The 20,058-nt window shown below is 37.2% G+C and overlaps 1 protein-coding gene across 3 annotated transcripts in view; it reads left to right on the top strand.

Moving 5' to 3' along the window:
• Nucleotides 1-20,058, top strand: part of ENPP1 (ectonucleotide pyrophosphatase/phosphodiesterase 1) — a 60,477-nt gene that overhangs the window by 11,633 nt on the left and 28,786 nt on the right. For all 3 annotated transcript variants that reach the window (XM_067293708.1, XM_067293707.1, XM_067293709.1), the window contains exons 2-9: nucleotides 3,645-3,717; nucleotides 4,944-5,060; nucleotides 7,467-7,592; nucleotides 7,761-7,821; nucleotides 12,725-12,822; nucleotides 16,558-16,637; nucleotides 18,145-18,264; nucleotides 19,356-19,465. In XM_067293708.1, coding sequence (XP_067149809.1) covers nucleotides 3,645-3,717; nucleotides 4,944-5,060; nucleotides 7,467-7,592; nucleotides 7,761-7,821; nucleotides 12,725-12,822; nucleotides 16,558-16,637; nucleotides 18,145-18,264; nucleotides 19,356-19,465 — 785 coding nt within the window. The remainder of the gene's footprint in view (nucleotides 1-3,644; nucleotides 3,718-4,943; nucleotides 5,061-7,466; nucleotides 7,593-7,760; nucleotides 7,822-12,724; nucleotides 12,823-16,557; nucleotides 16,638-18,144; nucleotides 18,265-19,355; nucleotides 19,466-20,058) is intronic.

Raw genomic sequence — 20,058 nt, 5'->3', positions numbered from 1 at the left:
GATTCTCCTTCATAATCACACCTTTTTAGTGCTTTCTTTTTTGGAGGGAAAAGAATGGGGGAGGGAGAGAATAGGTGAAAGTAAGGAAAGGAACAAACTAAACTCTCAGGGCAGACATTAGTTTGACAGTTTAGTAGGTTGGGCATTGGAGTCTGGTGTTTGCAATATAGTGTCTTGTTAGTGAGCCTTAAACCCTACGTGCAGCTGCTTGTCTCTTTAAAAAAAAAAAAAAAAAAAATCTTTACACAGCAGACTGCAGCATCATGAACCTAAGCTAGCAGTATGCAAAGTATTTCAGGTAATACTAGTAACCTACCTGCTGCAGCAAGGTCTCATATGGTGAAAAGCAAAGTGAATTAGTCTACATTGAGGTTTGGGTTGCCATAGCAAGGTGGCTGTACCTATCTTGTTCAAAGCTGGCTTGAGTATTCATTGTAGTCTGCAGAGCTGGCTATCTTGGAGCCTTTCCACTGACAATAGGTCAAAAGTGTTAATAACTCTTGTAGGGTTTAGTCAGGGTTAATACTGCTGTTGGCCAGTTTCAGTTGTTCCAGCTGAACATTTGTGCAGTTTGTGTGGGTAACATGCAGATGACTAAAGTATTTTAGGCTCATGATAAAGCCTTAAACACTAAGGTGCAATTACATAGATTTACTAGTAACATAGTAGCTACATAGCTGACTAGATTAGAGTTGTTTGTCCCAGGACATGGTCAACTGCTCTACCTCTAAGTTACCATCTTTGGGAAGCTTCTCTGCTAAGCTCTGAAGGAAAAAGGGGGAAAAAAAATCAAAGAGCTTTAGTATTTTGCAGCTAAATATTATTAAGACTATAATTTAAGCTCATATGACTAATATTTAAAAAAGCAAAGGCTTGACTATCCAATATAATGTGTCAATATAAGTTCCCAGATCTTCATTTAGTATAGATGGACATAGTATACCAGGTCCATATTCTTTTCCATGTGCATATAAGAAATGTAAGAGCAGAACTGGTTTACAGTACAGACACATAGCATTTGCAGTATGCTGTTTGTGATGCTGTGAAGTTTCCAGAGTACTGCTTGCAGGAAACATGAGTTGCGCTAGTTCATGAGTAGCATTACCATGTTCTAATATTTCCTACCCACAAAGATTCATATGCCCTGGTGAGCATAATCCTCTTATGGTTTTTGCTTGTTGAAATTAATTATACTTAAAGTGCAAAACTGAAAATCTGGAGTACAATACAAAACTACGGCTTTATGAGAACTTTGGTGAGCATTTTGCCAGCTTTGGCTGGGAAGTATTACAACCAATATTACTACTCTGGAGTGGGTGTTATTTAGATCTTATTTTTACATGAATTCGATACCACATTTAAATTTGTAGTTTTTAAACATGCAGTAGCTACCACTGAAACTCCTTAAAGAAACATTAATAGCAAGTCTGCTCAGTGGGACTGAAATGTGCTTCTGTTACAAGGATGCCTTAGGTAGCAAAAATCACATAGGTCATGTAGCTGTTTGAAGACATGAGAATAAAGCTCTTCTGGTTAGAGAATCTGTTTCTTTTTCAGCTTGTTTGTGGCACACGTCAGAGGACATTCTACCTTTTGTGCATAGTAGCATGGCTTGTTGGCAATAGAGGGGCGACATACTATCACCCTGAAATAAAACACGCCCAGGATGGCTTTTTAAAAACAAGTGAATCAGTTTCTGATTTCCAAATAATAACATATGAATAAAGTAGAATAACAGGTTTTGTCCTTTCCAGTGATGTTGCTGGGCTTTGAAATCTTCCGTCTGACATGCTACCTACCTAGTTGTGCATATACCTAGATAGTATTTCATAGGTCTAGAACAATTTACATAGAAAGCTGTATTCTTTTGATACTGACCTAACAGAAAATCTTGCTGATGCTACATATGCTAGCATTCTATTTAAAAACAGCTGAAACAACTCTGCAGTTGTCATTCTGAACTGGTGAATGGATGGAGACTTGCTACTTTCTATCAGTTATGGTGGAAGGGAAGTCTTTCTGGGTGTATTGCTAATGCCAGGCTTTTTTTCCTCCTCCTTTTCTCCTTTACTTTTCCTTCTTACCTGTCAGTTCAAAGATAAACTTGAATTAAAAACAAATTGTTTTCTCTGCCAGACATTACATTGAATAATCTTTTTAAGATTCCAGACTTCCCTAGTTCAGAATTCTAGGCTGAAGCTTTGTCAGATCCAGTCTATCATTCCTTTTGGTTCTTGAATGCTATATATGTAATCTCTTTAATTTTGATTAATATGGTTTATGATCATTTGCATATCATATATGCAGAATAATATCCAAACTGCTGTGCTACACATTGCAGAAGTTACTTTCTTACTGTCTGTAACTGCTTTGTGAACAAAATTCTATAGTGAACTGTTCTGTGTGGGTTGTGTGGTGTGTGTGTGGTGTGTGTTTTTTTTGTTTTTTTTTTCCACAAACATCACAAAGTTTTTATTTACTCAAAGTGCTCATAGTCTTTAAAACTAATTGAGGCTTGAGGAAATAATTGGGTGCATTTTAAAATGTGATGGATTTTTTTGCCACATCACAGTACATGATTCGTACATCATGCTCAAAAGACTCATTCTGCAACTTTTTCTGGTGGGGGAGGAGGAAAAAAAGGGAGGGGTTCTGTGTAGGCATTTAAGTAAGGATTATTAAGGTATTTGAAAGTAATTCTTTCTGGTCATTCTTTTCTGGGAAAAGTGACATTGTTCTCTCATGTCCATACCACCCCAAGTACTTCTGAATAAGTAGGCCTTGTGCATTGCTTTCTTAACCTGTTTTCTCTTTCAGTGTTTTGGTAAACTACTTTGATTACTATTGTACTGAAGTATAGAATGCAATATAAATGTACTGTTGGCTTTCCTGGACTCCCTTTAATCAGTGTAGGTATGATGATAATATATTCACTTTTTGTAAAGAGTTTATGGACCAAATCCAATGGTTAATGAAGTCCGAAGGAATCTTTCCCCACATTTGAGTGGGGATTAGATCTGGTCCTAAAATGCTGGGCATGAATGATATGGTACTTGTTTGATAACTGTGATGTGCTGAGGATCCAAAGTAAATATGGCAACGGTTTCTAGTCAGTGTAAGACACTGTGGTCAGTCTAATATGACAACCCACAGCCAGCTACCACAGTATAGGCCTACACTGAACTAGATGCTAGGAAGTGGGAAAAGGTTTTCCTGCCTAAGAAAATTATAGGTATTGCTTTTTAAGGGCCATGGCTTCTGTTTGGAGTCTGTGGCCAGCGGCATAACTTACTTAGCCCTATCAGAACAATCCAAGAGGAAGAAATAAATGTAACAAAGTTTTGTAGAAAATGATGCATATGTATAAGCATCTTAAATTTTATTAATGGGAAGGAAACATACCATGTATCTACTTTAATAACTTAGGAAGAAACAAAGTGCACAGGCTCAGTCTTGTGGATTTCCATGCACCAGTAATCAATTGCAAACAGAACTACTTCTTTGAGTAAAAACTACTTGTTAGAGATCAGTGTCCTAATCTCCATATTAATCAATGTCATTACAATTCTATAGTATTATAGAGAAAATAAGGGCAAAACTGTTCAGGAATGTCACTTAAGACTGTTTTCCTTCCTGTCCCACAGGTACTCTGTGTCTGCATGTTAACTACAATCCTAGGATGTATATTCGGCCTGAAGCCTAGCTGTTCAAAAGATGGTAACTAATGTGCCTCTTAATAGAGATATTTCTAAGCAATTCCTTCCTTCCCCCCCACCCCCAACTCCTTGTTGTAAATTAACATTGTCAGAATGCAACCCTCTCTTGCCACAGGAAGAGGATTGGATGCATTGCTTGAAATGGTTTGAATTAGAATAGAATAAAAAGACCAAGAAATAATCTTCAGGTGTACTCAGTACTGGTCTGTAGTCCCTTGAAAGGTAAACTGATCCTGGTACTCAGTGTCTGGTCTGGCAGCTTCCAGGTATCCCAACTGTCGTGATGATGACATGATGATGTCACATGGCTGACTCTCTTTTTCAGTTCCCTACTTAAAACAAACAAACAAAAAAAACCCATTTCTATTTCATGTTGTCCTGGAAGACTTCTTTTTCAGCTCTTCCAGTCAACTATGAAAAAATAAGTGTGTGGTTTTTTTTGTTTGTTTTTTTTTTTTAACTGATTAGAATTGTAGTCTGAAAACATTCCTTGTGGAATTTTTTTTGCTTTTTTGCACTCCTGAAAAATAAATATGTGATTTTTCAATGATGAAGTTTGCTCAGGTAAAAGGTTAGGAAAGTTTTTAAGAAATTAAGCTTTGCTTTCAGATTAAGTCATTTTTTTATGTAGCAAGCTACAGATCTAGAAAAATTTCACAGTTAATCTGTTTTAACAAACAATCCTGCAATTATTTTTAACCAGACTTCAGATTGATAATTTCCCACTAGAATGTTTGTTTATTTTTGCGTTTTTATTACAGCTTTGCCATATTGGTTTATTATTACCTTTGTTTCCTAATATCTCACATTTCAAGGTTCTTAAGAAAAGAAGAGCCGCCAAAGACAGAATCAAAGATTTACCTCATTTTCTTCTGGTGATTACTCAGGGTGAAATAGACTACCCAAATACATAAGTGTTAAGGCAAAATCGCTGGTGTCTAGAATTGTAGTCCTTGTTTCATTTGTTTTTGCCACAAACGAAACATGTTCCTGCTAAAATGGGATCTTTCATTCAATATGACACAAATATTTTTCATTTAGTAAGAGAAAATAAAAACACTTAGTTTGAAGACTTTTCTTTTTCTTTGGGTACCATTATTTGTTCAGCCATCCTGTAAGTTGTGGAATGACCACCTGTATCTTTCCATACATTGATCTTAGTCATTTGTTTGGCATATTGACCAATTTAGGCTCAGTCACTGACATCTGATGCTGTCAATATTACAGTGAAAACCTGCAAAGGTCGTTGCTTTGAAAGGACATTTGGAAGCTGTCGTTGTGATAGAGATTGTGTCAAGCTTGGAAACTGCTGCTTAGATTACCAGGAAACATGTATACAACCAGGTAAGGATGGCAAAAATTATGGAGGCAAACTTACATATTCTATGTCATGAGACAACTCTGAATATGCAACGCTTGTGGTCAGATGGCCATAATCTCACAGAATCACAGAATGGTTGAGGTTGGAAGGGACCTCTGGAGACCGTTTAGTCCAACCCCCCTGCTCAAGCAGGGTCACCTACAGCATGTTGCACAGGATTGCGTCCAGGCGTGTTTTGAATATCTCCAGAGAAGGATATCTCCTAATATCTTTAAGATCCTCTGAGGGTGCAAGAGAGGGGGAGGCTAAGCAGTGCACTGGTTCTGATACCAGTGATCTCATGTTTGTGCTCCTTCTGCCACAACCACAGGTGGAGTTGCAGCAGTGATGGCATTACTGTGGACCCCTGTGAAATATCAGGGCTCTGGTGTAGCAGTTGCCACATGCAGAGCTCTTATTTTATCTAGGTGGATTATGTAGCCTACTGGTTCAGTTGGGCTTCTGGCTTTCCCATAATTCTTGTGGGGCAAGAGGCTGTGAGGGAATGTGTTGCTGCACTGTCCCTTGAAAAGAGCAGGAAAAACTGACTGCAGTCTCAGCCAGCCTCTTATTTTCTCTGTCTGGGGGTGAGAGAACAGTGGCATGCTTTGTCCCTAGCATCAAATATATAACCAGCACATTCTCAGGCCAGCCAGGAAGAGGAGTGGATTCCACACATTGTATCTTTCTGTCAGTCATCACCCCCCTGAAAAAGGAAGGACAGAGCAGCTCTGTGAAAGCTGCTGCTGTTCCCTACTCAGCTACTCAGGCCCTTGTTACTGCCTTGTTACTCCTCTGCTTGAGTGTGAAGCAAGGGTCACATGCTGGCCTCTGGAACAAGACAGGGTGACAAAACAAACTGCAGTGGTTGAGAATGATGGGAAAATGAGAAAAAATTACCAAGGTTTACCAGAAAGCTGGATGTCAAATAGGCAAGGGTGTGAAAAGTACCACAGAGAAATTCTATAAGGAAAGATGTTAGTGTGGGTGTTAACACTTAAAGACAACTCAACTGGTCTCTATTCTAGTTTTGCCTTAATGCTTAACATTGTGTGGTTTTTTTCAGTTTACTGTTTTTCTTACCCTTTTTTATCTATAAATCTTACTAATAGTCTCTTATTTTTTTTTATTTTTTGGAAATCATTAAACTGAGCTCAGATACCTGAGTCAACTGACTATCATTCAAAGATTCTGTAAACTGCATGAAGCTTTTTGCTCATGGAATACTTATGAGATTTACTCTCTACTTCTGTCATTCTTTCTCAGTTTAAAGAATTCTTCAAAAACAAACAGAAAAGTCTGTCTTGCCACTAAAAATGAGAATTCATATGCATTTGTTAGGTGAAGTTGTTTTTAGTTCAGTAGAATTAACATCAGTGGAGAATCAGTTTCTAATTTTCCATATAATAGTATATAAGTAGAATCACAGATTCTGCATCTCCTGATGTCTATGGAGTTACTCAAATTCAATATGCCTGAAAGTGAGGCTAACTAAACTTTGGTTGTTAACCTGCTGAGAATCCTTTTAAGCAGGAATTGCTAATTGCTAGTCACGTATGAAGACTGAATAATGACTGTCCTCTACTCAAACACTTAGGTTTGGCTTCCACATTTCTGTTAAGACCTTCATTTAGGTATTCACTCACTGGGTAAATTTGCTCATGTTTATCCTCACTGACTGCAAAGGATCCACTTGTATTTACAACTTGATAACAGAATCATCATCTTCAAATGATAAGATGTTTTAGAATATTTTGTTCAGAAAAAAGCAATATGATTCAGAAAAAAATCCCTGCTAAAAAAAGCAGTGAAGGTGAAGTCACTAGGACTCCTGTGAGCTTGAATAGCTGCAGTTATACCTGTGTCTAAGAGATCATGAATGAAGCTGGAGTGCCTGATGACAAATGGTAAAATCCATTGAGACCTCAGTGCAAGTCAGAATAAGTTATTGTTTTTCAGTGTTTTCCAGGTATATCAAATTTGGGCTCAAGTTTAGGTTTGTGTTTTGGGGTTATTTGAGAAGGTTGTGTGTGTGTGTGTATATATATATATATATATTTTTAACCCTAGTATTTACCAATTAGATTACCAGATTAAACCCACTTGAATTTAAGGATATTTAGGGAAATCCATAAAAATTTTTTGTTGTTGATCTTTTCTTATTTGTGGTATTATAACCATATGCTGTGTAATTGTATTCTATGCACCTGGATTATTATTTAGCCTTGGGTGCTTCTATCTTCCACAATGTCAAATTTTACAATATTATACATGTGTGAGATACATCAATACTGTTTTTTTTCTGAGTACACATTTGAGACAGAGCTTAACATTGAATTAAATTCTGTACTTACACTAGTGTCAATCTCTGTACTCATGTCTGTTTGTAGCCCACATATGGACCTGCAATAAATTCAGGTGTGGAGAGAAGAGGCGACCAGAATATCATTGCGCCTGTTCAGATGACTGTGTAGAAAATAAAGACTGCTGTGTCAATTATCATGCTGTCTGTAAAGGTAAATACTCCTCTCAAAATTCCTACAATCTCTTGTGTGTGCTCATGTTTCTTTGAAAGGGAGTAAGAATGTAGTATAAATAAAGCATCTAATAAAGTGAAAAAACTTGCGTTTATCAAGAAAAGAATGCACTATCTTGAAAAATAAATTGCACTCATTTGTTTTAAGGAGAGGCAAGCTGGGTTGAAGAAGAGTGTGAGGACATTACTGAACCTCAGTGTCCAAAAGGGTGAGGATATTGTATATTTGCATAGCTCTACTCTTTGCTTGTGTTTCATTTTTGAGATTAATTTCCTTCCTTTGCCTCCCTGCGACCTGCTTGCCTGCCTTATCCACAGTGAGAGCAGCTGCCAAACAGGCAGGGATACCTGCTCAGCCAGCATTTGGTAGCGCTTACTAACAGATCAGGTTGCTCTACCCAAAGAAGCACTCACGTATCCCAGTACTTGCTTGACTTTCAGGACTTACCTACTCCATCTTTCATGGATAGGTTTGCTTGGGACAGCACACCCTCCTGCCAGCCTCATTAGAGCATATCTAGGACAATACCCACTGTCCCAAATATTCTGCAGCTCACTCTGCAATCTCAGGCTCCTAGCATCTGCTTCTCTCCTGGTCACTTCTTATTTCCTTGACTGTTCCAGCCCCAGAGCTGCAAAATGTGGACAGATTGTCCCGTTTGCAGTGATGGAGGGATAGATCCATTTGCAAACTTGAAAATACCTTCTTAAAAGGTGTAAAATGTTGCACATGAGCTGCCACAGGATCTGTATGTTCTGTGGCTCAGCTCCACACTGGGCCTACTTCTGCAAGCTGCATATACACTGTGCAAGGAATAAATCATCTAGTTTATGGCATCAGCACTTGTGCTCAAATAGCACAGCTGCATTTCCCAGTCAGAAAAAGACATGCGTTTCTTGTGGAATTTTTATTGTGGGATCTTCAAAATAACATTAAAACTAAAGCTGACTGCAAACTTTGGTTGGATGTATAAGGCATTAATAAAATAAGTGGCTTGAAAGTGTTCTACTGAAAAATATATATTTTTAATTCATTTCTGCAACTTGTTTGTTTGAATTCTGTTACGTTCTTGACTGAAATATGTTTAAAAAAGAAAAAAGACTATCTTCATTTTGGTGATTTTGAAGTGTGTTGGGGATAATTTTAGTAAAGTAAAAACACTTCATTACTTTATTTGACTTAAAGTCAAACAAAATATATTGCCTGTTGGAATATTTTTATACCAAATGACTACTTTTTATTCTGATTCAGAACAACAAAAAATGCTGACATGTCAGAACCTTCTTAGTCCAGCTTTGAATCCAAGACCCCGATAAGCTCCCAAGTAGGAGGGCTGTAGCCACATGCTTCTGGAAGCTTTTGTTGATAATTTGTGTTTTGGGGGTCACAGGCTCTAGGGTGCTGACATCCTCAATATAAGCTCAGGGAGTACTACACACCAAGGGCAAATAAACAAACATGAGTCTTGTGCAGATCAGCAGTCAAGATAATGTTGTGAATGCCATACAGCAACTCTTGTTGCTTAACTTGTTTTTAGAGTTTTTCTGTTTGTTTTTCTGTTCAGCACATGAGAGGAATACATAGTTATTTCACTAAAATTGTTTTAATCCTGGCAAAACCAGAATGTTGCAGTAAAACCCAACCCAGAAAGGGTGATGTGTGGTCAAAGTCCAGCCTTTGGTAAACACTCTTGTTTGATTCATCTCAGACTATTAGTACACAGGCCTCTCCCCAATGGACAACACCGAACAGTTCCCTTTTTCCTATGGTGGAATAAGCAGGGGTACAGGTGAATTTAGTTCAGTGTTCATTTTAAAGCTTCAGGATATCACCTCTAATTCTGTGCATATTAATGAAAAATGGTTTGTGGGTTCAAATTGCTGGGTGTATTCTGTTTTGTTCTGAGTTGTAATTGTTCTTGTAGTGCAGAGTAAACAAAAGCCATAACACAGCTGTGTTCAATGAGGTGATTAATCTGAGAAATCCAACTGTTTTCAGTGAGACTGTCCAAATGGTTAAAATTAAGTAATACACGTAGGTCTTTCCAAGATTAGGTCCTGTGTTATTTAATAGGATTACAAAATAAATGGGGCTATAAGAGGTTTCAGGAGTCACCTGGTGCTTCCCACTGTCTTAGAAGGAATGAAATAATACTCTCAGATTTCAAGCCTACATAAGCAGCTTATCCTAGTGCTTAAATAGATGCTTTTCTTGAAGTGTTAGTATCTTTTGTTGTGATTTAAGCCTATTGCTACTTGTAGAGTGAGAACTACTTCTAGTGTATTGGAAGAACAGTTGATTCCTTTCCTCTTTACAGCTCTCTCCTATATATTTGCAGATTGTTACTGAACTTCTTAATAATCACATCTTTACACCTCCTGTTGTGGCCTTACGTGTATTTAGTGAAGAAGAAAGTTTTACTTCCCGTGTTTTACGAGTGTGTGTAGGCAGCAGTGCATATGTGTAGGGGGGATAGGAAGTTTTCTGTGTGGTGTATTTAGCTTTTTGAGGGGACTGGATTTTCAGGGTGGGGGTTGGTCTTTTATAATCAGGGTCTGAACAAGCTGTTGAGAGGCAGGTCAGCTTGGCAGTGCAGTCCTCAGTTCTGGTCTCTTGATCATCCGGACTAGTGAACCTGCTACACCACAGCAAGCTTATTTGCCTCCCTTATGTTTGTGTAGAAGCCAGTTTATAGGAGGGGATAATTACCACTGGATTTCCTTCAGTGTGGAGTCAGGATGTGACCGTGGCATATATATTTATCCAAGAGCTGTGAAACACCCTTGTCATACCATTTGGGCACAGCCAGTATGAATCACTGGCAGAAGCAAAACTAGAGCCTCTGTGTTCTGACTGAGGTCTGCTTGCTTATGATAGGCTAAACTTGCTACTTTAAAAATGTGCTTAGCTACCAACAGAAAAATCGGGTGCAGGAAAGAAATCTTGGAGAGATTTATTATCTCAGAGCTGAACTCAGGTTGGACTGAGTAAGCTGTATTTCACACAGACAATGGGGAGTGCTCTGGAGCTGTTCCACACAGTGCTGTTTCCCTGTGGTCCGTCGTGCTTTGCTTCTCCGAACACAGAACAGATCACTGCCTATTTAAGCTTTAGCATGTGTACAAAATACAAGAAGCAAACCAACTGATCTCTCTGGTTGTGGCAATGGTCTATTTTGTCAAGCTTAATTTACACATGCGAGGGGATCACTAGATGGATTTGCAGACAAACAAAACATGTCCTTAATGATTGGTTTACTTGTAAGTGCCAAGCCAGAATGAGTTGCGTAAAGTCCCTTTCTAAGGAGTTTTAAAAGAGTTTGTTTTTTTCCTTACATTTGTAGGTAGGTAATATTGAACAGTTTTTGCTTCAAAATTCATATTTTATTGGAAGAAATCCTGTAGTGAAGTTCTTATTGAATACCTCTGCATTGGAGAAAATTAATTTGTTGGGAAAAAAATAGATATTAATAAAATTAATCAAAATCTGTGGTGCCAAAAATACTTGCAATATGAGTAAAGGTGTTACATGAAGTTTCTGTGTTCTGCCAAAGAACTTCAATCCTGGTCTGAAGACCATTCATCTACCTCCTGTCATCTCCACTAAGATTTCCAAGAGATGGTATTAAGTACAATGAAAACCAGTCTACAAGCCCACTTGTTAAATGCTCTTTAATGTTTTATCCAGACTGGGTTATGGGAGGCGATGTGATGATTCTGGCTAATGAAGTCAGTTTGACTGAACTGTTTTCAAAACTGTTGATAACATTTTCTCAGGATGGACGTGTTCTGGTTGCTTGACTAATCTTCAATTTGATATACTCATGTTTGTTTTAGACTGAAATAAGGCTTATAAATGTTTTACTTGTCAGGGTAAATGACTGTTTGGATTTTTGTGCTGTATCTCACTAGAGAAATTATCAATGATTTGTTTATAATATTTGTCTTCTGTCATCATTGTTTTACTTGGGAATCTAAAGTGTAATGAAGTTCTTAAATTTTCATTTTACATTTTGTAAACATAAGAAAAATGAGCTTGCAGCTGACATGTAAAATATATATTTAATTATTTTGTGCAAATCTATATTTTCAGTGGTTGCTGCTATGCTGCTAAGCTGCTATTTTGCAGTCTCACATGTTCTCATATCCATAGGTCCAATATAGGATATTTTTATTTCAAGGAAGAAGTTACTGATGACTATTCCCATTCATGGATGCAATGTTTTAAACGGTTACAGTTGGAGACAAATTGTTTAATGAACAGGGCTGAAACTGAGAACAAGGCTGGAAAACATAGTTCCTGTGGGGACTGGGAGGGTGAATTTGTCTTTGCTAGTTCCGGTGAAATCATCTTTTGAATTTACCTGCTAAGCTCCAGGCTAGAATGCTGTTATTAGTTGGCTTCCAGTTGTAGAGCCACATTTTACATGCTGGAGATTCATAGTATTCTGAGTACGGAAGTAATGGTGGTTCAGTTCTTTTTAGTTAAATAATGCTTATAATATGGGAGGAAAATGTGTGTTATAGTTGGTGATTTAGCATATTCTATATGCTAGACCTTCTTAAGAGTTGTGCACTGTGTATGTAAAAAGCTAAATTCCGTTTTTCAGCTAAATCACAATTTGTTCAGAAGCAAAGTGAGTAAGGCAAAGCCATGGCTTTAAACCACCTTTGCTCTTTCCCTCTTCTTAGCTCAGAGACTTTTTTGGAGGGGTTGAGTATTGCTCCAATGGGACTGATTTCAAGATAAAAAAGAATGTTAAAAAAAGCAGATGGATTATGTGAGCATCCTGGTTTGTGCTTTATTTCATGTGAGTTTGTGAAATCAGGCCTTGTCTTGATTTCTTTGTGTTTGTGATGTACTATCACAATTCTCAGCCTCTTCAGGTAGGGTTTCTTCTGCCAGCTTACAAACAGAGGGGACAGAATGGCTGCTTTGCTACCACTCTGCCAGCCTGTGAACCTTTCTGTTTAGGAGAATTTGTTTCCTTGGCCTAGTTTATGGGCCCAAAAGGAACATCTCCAAGATTCTTGGGAAACTTTCTTGAAATAGTGATAGGAATGTATTTGTCATAATTTTCCTTTCAATACTTTTAATTTCTGTTTGTTCAGATTTACCAAATCCCCAGTGTTACTGTTTTCATTGGATGGCTTCAGAGCAGAATATTTGCAGACTTGGGATGGACTTCTACCTGTTATTAGCAAATTACGTGAGTAGTTTTCCTTTTCTAAGTAATATTATGATCGCTTACATGAAAAATCAATGGGGGTCTGTTTTTTTGTAGAAGCAACTATTCTTACTATGTTAAATCTTCACTATCCTCCCATGGAATCTCAGGTTGTCACCCTGTACAACAGCTGTGCACACAGAACATGGGAGTGAAAGGGCAGAGAGATGGAGGACATGAGGCAAGGAATGGCCAAATTTTGGGTTTTCAGTGAAACCTTAAAAATGGGTAAGCAGCTCTTAGTGTTTAGGAGGGTGGACTTCTTTTGCTGTGAGCTCACTTTATCTGGAAAGAAAAAAAGGAAGTAGACACACTATCTTTTCAAAGATCTATTTTGCATAGTGCCTCATATTTAAGTGGAACGGCTTTGGAAAATGGAAGGTGATGTAGAAAGCATTTCATTACACTTGAAAAAGAATGCAGAAGGAAGATATTAGGAACAGATGCTGTTCAAGGGCTGGTATGTAGAGTAGAAACGTGAATCTGAGAAAACCTTCATTTAACAAACATTTGCCGAAGTGATGAATCTCGTAAGCGCGTACTTTTTTTCCCGTAGGTTTTATAGTGTTTTGTAGTGTCTCAGTAACTTAAGTTACTTGTCCTGTCTCTTTTTGGCTGTGGTCTATAAAGAACCCATGGCATTTCTTGTCTGAAAAATATGCCAAACTTGTTGTCATTCATAAATTACTACCTGGAGTGGCTGCTTTCAGTTTGACTAAAAATAAGTCAATAAAAATACTTGCTGTTTTGTACAGTGGTTGTTATAATTTGTTCTGTTCTAGAGGATAACAATTCACAGACGTATTTGAGGTTTTAACTTTTTTATATTTGTTCCATGAATAAAAAAAAGACCTTTGAAACAGTTTCATAAGATGCAGTTGTCAAAATTTTCATTTTAAGAAGGCTCCTTCAGCTTTGAGAGGAGAGACTAGCACTTACAAGTGGTTATAGCTCTGGCTGAGATACAAGATACAGTGCTGCAAAGCTTCTGTAGAACTTCTCGGCTTCAGTGTCCACTTCTGTGTGTAAAACTACTGCATTCCTTGGCCTGGATAGGCTACAGTACAACTTTTTTTCTTGGCTTCTCTGATAAACTTATATTTCTGTTTCTACAGAACCCTGTGATAAATTCCGACCCCTAAGAAATTCAGTTGCCTAAAACAAGTCTTTCAATATTTTCTGTCGAAGGCAATTCACCTCTCCAAAATCATGCAGTTTTTGATGGTCACAACATGCATTTTTTTAAAAAGTATTCTAAACCCACCATGTCTAATACTATATATTTTAGAATGAAATAAGTAATGATCTGGGAAAAATCTCTGCATTACATCTACTGTTCTACAGTACTCAGAGTAGGAATGCAGGAAGATTCTTTGTAATCTACCAGAAGTCTTTTAAGAACACAGGTTCTTCGATCTTGTTACACAACCTTGCTTTCTAGTCTTTTTTTCCCTCATAGTAAAATGGCTGATGAAAAGGTCAGATGAGGCAGATTTTCTTTAGTAAGAGAAGAGTCATCTCATGAATGAACGTTGGTTTCACTGGGATATAAATCACATTTTGTAATCCCTTGACACTCTGAGGGCCTGCTCATTCAAATCTCTGTGCGCTTAATTTCACATGTGTCTCTTGGCACTGAAGACAGTGGGAACAGTCATGTTATAAAGATAAGCATTTCTAGAAATGAGTACATAAAGGCTGTTACAGTATTTTAGAGTACATGAAGGGGCAATGAAATCTGTCCCTCTGTGGTAGACTAATAACAACAACAACAGATGAAATGCTTGACAACTGCTGGAGAATTATGTTGAACAATCCTTTTGAAGGTCATAGTTATCCATTTACAGGACAGATAAATGTTCAGAAAGACTTGCAATATATGAACGATACATTTGTAAAACAGTGAATAGTTACTCACAGTAAGTAACTTATCCAATTCTGCCTACTTTCTTATTAAGTTAGAACCATGCTAAATCCCTGGATCTTCCTCTTTAAAACACTTGATAAGTACAGCATTCTGTTACATTCCTGATTGGTATCCTGACACTGAAGGAAGAGAGAATATAACAGGGAAATATTAAAAATTATGCCATGCCTACACTGTAATTCTGATGTTTCCTTAGAGATCTTTGTTAGTGTAGATTCTTGTAAGGCAATATCAGAATTGCACTTTTAGCAAATTTTATTACACACACACACTCACTCACTCACTCTTATGGTTATGTGCTAAAAGGTAAGGAATTCAGAATGAAGTTGAGAGTGTAAAATGAAGTTCTCAGTGAACCTTGACATAGTTATAATTTGTACATTTTAGATTCAGAGAAGCCGTTTTCCATATACTTCCAGGCTGTGATATCACAATTTTTAAAGAAGCCCTCCTTTTGTCTTCAATTATCTTCAACTAAAAAAGGCAACAAGCCAAAAATAGGAAATATAACTTCAATGGAAAGTCCCAGCAAAAATCCCCGACAAGTTTGCAAAAACACCGTTTAAATGTATTTTTCTTTATTAAAAAAAACAAAAAACCAAAAATAGTGTTTGGGAAAACAGCCTCAACAAGAGATTTAGAAATGGTCGAAATGCATCAAGCTGTTCCAGTACCAGTAAGAGTACAACCATATTACTACAGAACACAGAAGTGGGAAAGGATGCCAATGTAATTTGAGAGGATTTTTATTTATTTCAGGCAGCTGGGTTGTTTTTTGGTTTGTTTGTTTTTTTAAATTCAAATTGATTGTTTCAACAGAGATCTAATCCAAGGCCCCAATCTATTTTTTGAATGAGTTCAAAGTGCCTTGAATCAAACCTTTTTACATTATCAAACCTTTCATTCTATTTTTTTTATATATATATACACACACACACACACATTCTATTTTATTTATTTATTTATAAATGCCTATATATGACCCAGAGGGCATGCAGTGGTCTTTTGTCTAGGGGATTGTTACTTTGGGGCTGTTTGTTTTCAATTAAAATATTTTTGGTCATCAATATATTTTTTAAGTCTTTAATGAAGGCCCTTAATTTTTTCTGAAAATCAGGACCCACACATTTGCCTATGGAAACTTAGGCACCTAACTTAAGTAAGTCTTGCTGAAAAGTTTTGGCCTGGCTAATGAATCTTCGTGCTAACAAGTACTGTGCCCTAATCTTTTCCTTAAAAACCTGTGATATTATTTAAAGGTAAAGAAAAGTTTGTGATCCTCACAGAGTAAAGACTTTTTTTTTCTTTCTTAATGCAACAAATCCATAAATTGAAGGCAAAATAAATAGTGATTTGACAAGTGTTTGAGAGTGCTAACGTAAAGCAACACTGTGCCAGCAGCCACTTTATTACTTCTGGGAGCTTCCAGGGTGAAGCAACTAGTTGTTCTCAAGCTGCACAGTTCTCTTACCATGCACCAGGTCAGCTTTGGAGGGCATGATTTCTTTTCTTACTCCATTTTAGCTATGTATGCTTTTCATATGGAATATGTCCTGCTCATGTGACCATTGAAGTCTGTCACTAGATCTAAAATTTGTTTTACTAGACATTTAGTCTGCTTGTAAACTAATGTGGGAAGAAAAATAAAGTATTTACTCTAGAATACTGAAGAATGAAAACTTTCTAGAAGTCTGTGTTATTTTTGTTGTTTTGTTTTTAAGTATGTCTGCATGAAACTGGCAAAAGTTTCAGTTTCTGTAATTTTGCTTTTTTTCCTCTTCCTTGTCTAGAAAAATGTGGAACATATACTTCCAATATGAGACCGGTGTATCCATCAAAAACATTTCCCAATCATTACTCCATCGTCACAGTAAGAATTCCTGTATATTATGTTTCCACTATTGAGGAGACTGTTCATTATCAAGCCATCTGTAAGGGAATAATGTATTATATCTGTGTGGATTATTAAAATAATATTATTTTACCTTCAGCATATAGAAATGTATTATAATTTTTATGTGAATTTAGATTAACAGGCTTTATCTAACACTACAGCTAAGTGGTCAGATCTCATCTAAGTAAGTAATCCAATTCTTCCATTACCAGTTGCAAGAATTCCCATGTAATTGGGAAGTCATGTGATTTTATGACTCCTCATTTGTATAAATGTTTCCATTAAACTGTAGATCTCTGTCTCTTGGAGTGAGAACAGACTGACTTTTTAAATTGCTAGCTTTGTTGCACTTCTTTAATGCAGCTTGGCATGACCCAAAGAAGAGTATGAAATGGAAGTCAGGATTTGAACATCACATTGACTCTGTGACTGACTGTATCCAAATCTGAATAGGAATGTCACAAAACTGATCTTGTAAATGTCTTCACTTCCTGTATATGGGAGGAAAAAGAAAAAAAGAGGTTTCCAACACTGAATGCGGTGTTGGAATCCAGCAGATCCTTCTCAGTTTCTTGATGTGAAAATCTAAAATTCTAATAGCTAATTGCGGATTTGCATCTTTTCTTTTTTTCCCAGTTTGTCAGGGCTGTCTTTTGGTAAGTGAGCAGGAGCACAGGTCCAGGAATGAGATTTTTGAGTAATCCTCCCGCACGTCCCATTTTTGAAGATGCAACTAGAAGTGTTAACCATGCTCTAAAACCATGTAAGAGTGTCCCTAAATGCAAAATAAAGCTTTGCCTCAGCTCCCCATTCTTGTGAAAATCAACAGGCTGTGGTGTTTAGCAGGGTCCCACTGGTGTTATACCATCCTGTTATCTAAAGGAGTCAGTATGTGTGAAAGCACAGCTCAAAGTCAATTAAAGCTACCTAACAGCTGGTGCCTTAGAGCACTTCTGTTGCTGCTTACATAGTGGTATCCCCACCTAGATCTTTCATCTAGCTGATGTGCAATCCTCCTTTGAAATCCTTTGCCTGAACCAAAGTTTTTTGATCACTTGGTGAAGGTCTAACATGGTATTTGCTTAGTCACTGGTACTAAAGATACTAGTGATGATACCAGTGAAGATAAAGATGAATGCACAGATTGAAACAGTGTCTCTGAGTTTGGTCCCAAAGAAAATTGCTCAAATATTTTATTACCTCACTGAGAAGCAACAAGGTATCTGGAGGTAGAGCAGCACTACAAAATCCATTGCTCCAAGTCATAAATCAGCTATCTTTACGTGAAATTTGAGTCAGAATTATAGTTTTTTGGTAACAATGACGTGTGAAGGTGTTAAACTTGTGACTTGACATACTGATAGAGTAGAAGACTCACATAGACAAATATGTCCATCAAACAATTTATAACAAAAGTCCATTTACGTAGCCAGAAGGTTCTTTTTCTTTGTAACGTTGCAACAAGGTATACTCTCGATTACAGGGACTGTATCCTGAATCTCATGGTATAATTGATAACAAGATATATGACCCCAAAAGAAATGTATCTTTCGCCCTTAAAAATGAAGAAAAGTTTAATCCACAGTGGTACCAAGGACAGCCTGTAAGTATTAATACACTGCCGAGAGTGTACAGCAACCTGTTCTTGTGTTATTTAATATCACTTTGATGCACAGTGATCTTGAAAGAGTACAGAGGGTGCTTCTAAGTCAGCCAAGAAGCATTACTCAGCGTAATTAGGGATTGCCTTACTGGAGCTGCAAATGACAAAAGAAGCAAAGTGTAATAAATTTTATTGAACTTAAATGGAATTTTCTCTGAGGAGAAAACTAGCTTAGAATAACTAACAAAGATACTAGATTTTTGTTCTGTTTTCAATATGAAGTGGTCTTGAAGTCCTGAGGAAATCAACAGATCCATCAGTTTTAGTAGTAAGTAGTAAAGGTTTTTGCTCTGCCCATGTTACTGAGTCTAAAGATGCAGTTTTAGAAGAAAACCTCTCAGTTTAATCCTTCTGCTATGGCAAATCTGTAGAGACTGCCATAAAAGTGAAAGGCACAAGAAAGTTCAGGTGAGTGCTAGCATGAAGAGTGGAAATGGAACAGATGCAACTGTTTAGTAATGTGGGAAGGACTGATTTTTAAGAGGAAAAAACACACAAGTGTGGTGGAAGGGCTTTAGGCCACTGAGAAGAAAGCATATGAGTCAGACAGGAAAACATGCTGAGGGCAGAAAGAAATTTGCAGATCTTGAGATCTGCAGTGAAATCGGAGGAGTTGACCGAACTGTTGCTCCTGTATTTCGGCATATGTGAGGCATAGCTCTTTGCAGCATTCCAACTCCTTCTTCCTCCTGCACTGTTCTTGAGGCACTTCTGCTTCCTGGTACTCAGCCATGGTTCTACTACTGCATTGCTACTCCTATCTGTGGAAGCTAATAGTTTCTGTAGTTTCTACTTCTGTCCTGGCTCCCCCATGCCATGGCAGTGGAAAGGATGTGAGCATTTGTTATAAGAAATCAGGCTGGATGGTATATTGTGACTGCAGTTAGTGATAATATGCAAGATTGGATGTCCTGCGTGTTCTGCATACCTTTTAGCTTTGCTAAAAGGCACAGAACTGGTGGGATGGTAGTGAATCTGTCACATAGCTAATTCAACAAACTCCACCAATAATGATGATTGTTCTCCTGCAGATTTGGCTAACAGCTATGTATCAAGGTCTAAAAGCGGGTACGTTCTTCTGGCCTGGGTCAGATGTAGCAGTTAATGGAACCTTTCCAAACCTGTTTGAAAAATACAATAGGTATGTAAAATCTTCTGTCTTGGATGGATATTTTACTTTGAATTAAATGTTTCAATGGGACAGATCCCAGAGAAGTGATAAAACTTTCCCTACTTTTCTGTGTACGTGACATGAAAAACAGTAGGATTCCATTAATTTTCCTTTTCCATTATAATGCAGATTCTTTGTCTAGTCATTTTATCGTTCCTCAGCAAACTTTTTACAGGAAAGATGTGGAAAAATTACTTTAAGAGCAGCTTTGAAGCTTTAAAGTTTTTTTTATGTTCCTATTTATACAAATCTTCTATGGATGTCTTTAGAGTTATTCAATCCAAACCTCTCTTACAGTAAACAGATCAAGTCTTGACATGATATTGTCCATAAAAACTATTGTTTTACTGTGTACAGTGGTAAACTGCTCCAATGTCAAATTACTTTCATTACAGAAAGGTGGTAGTTACATTAAGGTGGTAATTTTTCACTCAGTGGTTGCTCTTCAGTGCGATTAAGCATTTTCTGCCTAATGAAAATGCTACATAAATCTGTTTATCATCATTTATAAAATTATCTCAAATCTCTTCTGAGAAATCAGACTTTTCGTTTCTAACTTCTTA

Source organism: Apteryx mantelli, chromosome 3 (assembly GCF_036417845.1).
Source record: "Apteryx mantelli isolate bAptMan1 chromosome 3, bAptMan1.hap1, whole genome shotgun sequence".
In the NCBI taxonomy this organism is placed as follows: domain Eukaryota; kingdom Metazoa; phylum Chordata; class Aves; order Apterygiformes; family Apterygidae; genus Apteryx; species Apteryx mantelli.
Note: the sequence above shows the minus strand (reverse complement) of the source record. Positions and strands in the feature narration are given on the sequence as shown.